At 44.3% G+C, this 2,327-nt stretch overlaps 1 protein-coding gene across 1 annotated transcript; it reads left to right on the top strand.

Annotated features, from left to right (window-relative positions):
* Window positions 1-595: 595 nt before the first annotated feature.
* Window positions 596-2,327, top strand: LOC5575114 (pachytene checkpoint protein 2 homolog). Its single transcript, XM_001661786.2, has 3 exons — window positions 596-785; window positions 853-1,251; window positions 1,380-2,327. The coding sequence occupies exons 1-3, from the start codon at window positions 739-741 to the stop codon at window positions 2,233-2,235; spliced, it is 1,302 nt and encodes a 433-aa protein (XP_001661836.1). The 5' UTR covers window positions 596-738; the 3' UTR covers window positions 2,236-2,327.

Consider the following 2,327-nt stretch of genomic DNA (forward strand, 5'->3'; position numbering starts at 1 on the left):
GAGCAGTTGGAAAATCTAGGGAAAATCATGTAATAGGAGCCTTGGAAACATTAGTTCGAACCTGGATCACGTAACAAAAAAATCAACTTCGATTAGGAACATAAAAAGGTAGAAAAGGACGAAAAATAAACAAAGATTTTTTTTTCCTTTTTCTTTGATCCATGTGCTATAAAATTTGGACACCTCTCGCTTCAGAGACTCGGAACGAGTAGGCCGTTTATCAGCCAAATAATTCGCCAAAAGTGGCTCTATAGCAGCCCTTAATTGCGATATAGTTCCAATAAGCCCTGATAGCCAAGCCTTTAAATCGACTATAGAACCAACTTGGTGCCGTTTTATACGGCTTAGTGGTTACTTGGGCGGTCAAGAAATCTTCGCCTTCCCCTACGGTAAATAGATTTTCGTTTCCAGTTCCAGTTCCCGCGGGCAGCCCTGCTGTACATGGTTAACCGTTCGGTATGAGTAGAATATTTTTGATGTGATTTACATTACTTTATTTAAACGTACTAGATTACACCACCGGGTGGTTCGCGTCTCAGATCGCTTTTGACAACTGTTTGAAAATGCACTTCGATTCAACCCTGAAATGCATTTCAATTTCAGTTGATGACCATATCGCGCTTTTAGATAGATCGCCATCGTTGGAACAGTTTTTCATTTTTGATAGAGTCAATGTTAATTTGTTGTGTTTTAAAAGAACATTATCGCCACTAACTGTCGTATATCTGTTGAACCGAAATGCATACCATGGAACCAATCAATATCGAAATAGCGTGTACCCGAGGGTAAGTTAAAATTCGAAATTTGGGTTTCTTCGCAATGCATCAACCGTTCGTTTCATGGCTTCCGTAGCTTTAACAAAAAGTCGCCCCACGCCGATCTAATAAAAGCGATTCACCTATACCTAACGGAGAATAAAACTCTGCCCAAGGATCACGTCTTCAAGGTGACCTATCCCAATGTGGAAAGTGTTACGGTTTGCAACACCGTGGAGGAGCAAAACCCGCGAACCGATTTGAGAATGTTTACTTACCTGTTAAACGATGAGACCAGTGAGGAGGAAACCATTCAGCAGGATGGGGACGAGATTCAGGTGGCCAACCATTGGCTGCTGCCCACGAGAGATTTCCACGGCATGTGGGAGAGTTTGATCTACGAGGATGATCTGAAGCACGATTTGTTGAGCTTCATGCAGACTACGATGCTGTTCTCGCGGAAGAAGGTCAACACCAATCTGATCGCTTGCAACAGGTGGGTAAAGCATTATGATGGAGTAAAGTACCTAATTATTTTTATCAAAAACCAAAATTACTAAATCACTTTTCGCTACCAGTCCTGAGTTAAGATAACGTTGTGATCCTATGAAATTATTCTTTCAGATTGATCTTGCTGCACGGCCCACCAGGAACAGGTAAGACCAGTCTATGTAAAGCCCTCGCCCAAAAGCTTGCCGTTCGAATGAGTGAAGATTACAACCATGCGCATCTTGTCGAGATCAACAGCCATAGTCTATTCTCGAAGTGGTTCTCAGAGAGTGGAAAGCTTGTCCAAAAGGTTTTCGATCAAATTCATAGCTTGTGCCAGGATAGGACATCTTTGGTGTGTGTTCTGGTCGATGAGGTCGAATCGATCGCCTTCGCTCGGGATGCAATCTCCAATAACGAACCTAGCGACAGCATCCGGGTGGTCAATGCCGTACTGACCCAGCTGGATCGCATCCGGAAGTACCCGAACGTGTTTGTACTGGCCACTTCAAATCTCACTGGAAGCATAGATCTCGCCTTCCTGGACCGCGCGGATATTGTGCAGTACATCGGCAATCCCAGTCTAGCGGCCATCTACGAAATCTATCGTACGACGCTGAAGAACCTGCAGGAAGTTGGGATCGTCACCGATTCGGAAGAGCTTCCGGTGTTGGCAGATTCCGACGCAACTGTGGTGAGCAAGAATCTGAAATCGTTGGCAGAACTGAGCGTGGGTATGAGTGGCCGCAGCTTGCGAAAGGTTCCCTTCTTGGCGCATGCGTTATTCGTGAAACAGGAGCAGACCACTCTGCTCAAGTTTCTGGGAGCCATGAGGAATACGGTTCGGAAGGTCAAGAATGACATGAAGATGCTCAAGGGGAAAAGTACGATTTCCGGTGCTCCAACGGGAGAAGATTCGGGAAATTACGAGGGTAGTGTGTTGAATGGAGGATGTAGTGAGTATCAGGAATCTTTGGGTCCTCTACCATAATGGTTGGGAATCTCTGTAAATTTAAGGTAATCAGTTAGGCTGTAAATATTTTCTATGATGTTTGTGAGACCTATAAAATATATTCATAGCCT

The sequence above is a fragment of the Aedes aegypti genome, chromosome 3, assembly GCF_002204515.2.
Source record: "Aedes aegypti strain LVP_AGWG chromosome 3, AaegL5.0 Primary Assembly, whole genome shotgun sequence".
Classification (NCBI taxonomy): Eukaryota; Metazoa; Arthropoda; class Insecta; order Diptera; family Culicidae; genus Aedes; species Aedes aegypti.

Excerpts from the sequence above, each read along its gene's own strand:
- LOC5575114 (XM_001661786.2), top strand. The coding sequence starts at position 739 with ATGCATACCATGGAACCAATCAATATCGAAATAGCGTGTACCCGAGG. Across the intron at positions 786-852 it reads GAAATAGCGTGTACCCGAGG|CTTTAACAAAAAGTCGCCCC; the intron begins GTAAGTTAAAAT and ends TGGCTTCCGTAG. Across the intron at positions 1,252-1,379 it reads AATCTGATCGCTTGCAACAG|ATTGATCTTGCTGCACGGCC; the intron begins GTGGGTAAAGCA and ends TTATTCTTTCAG.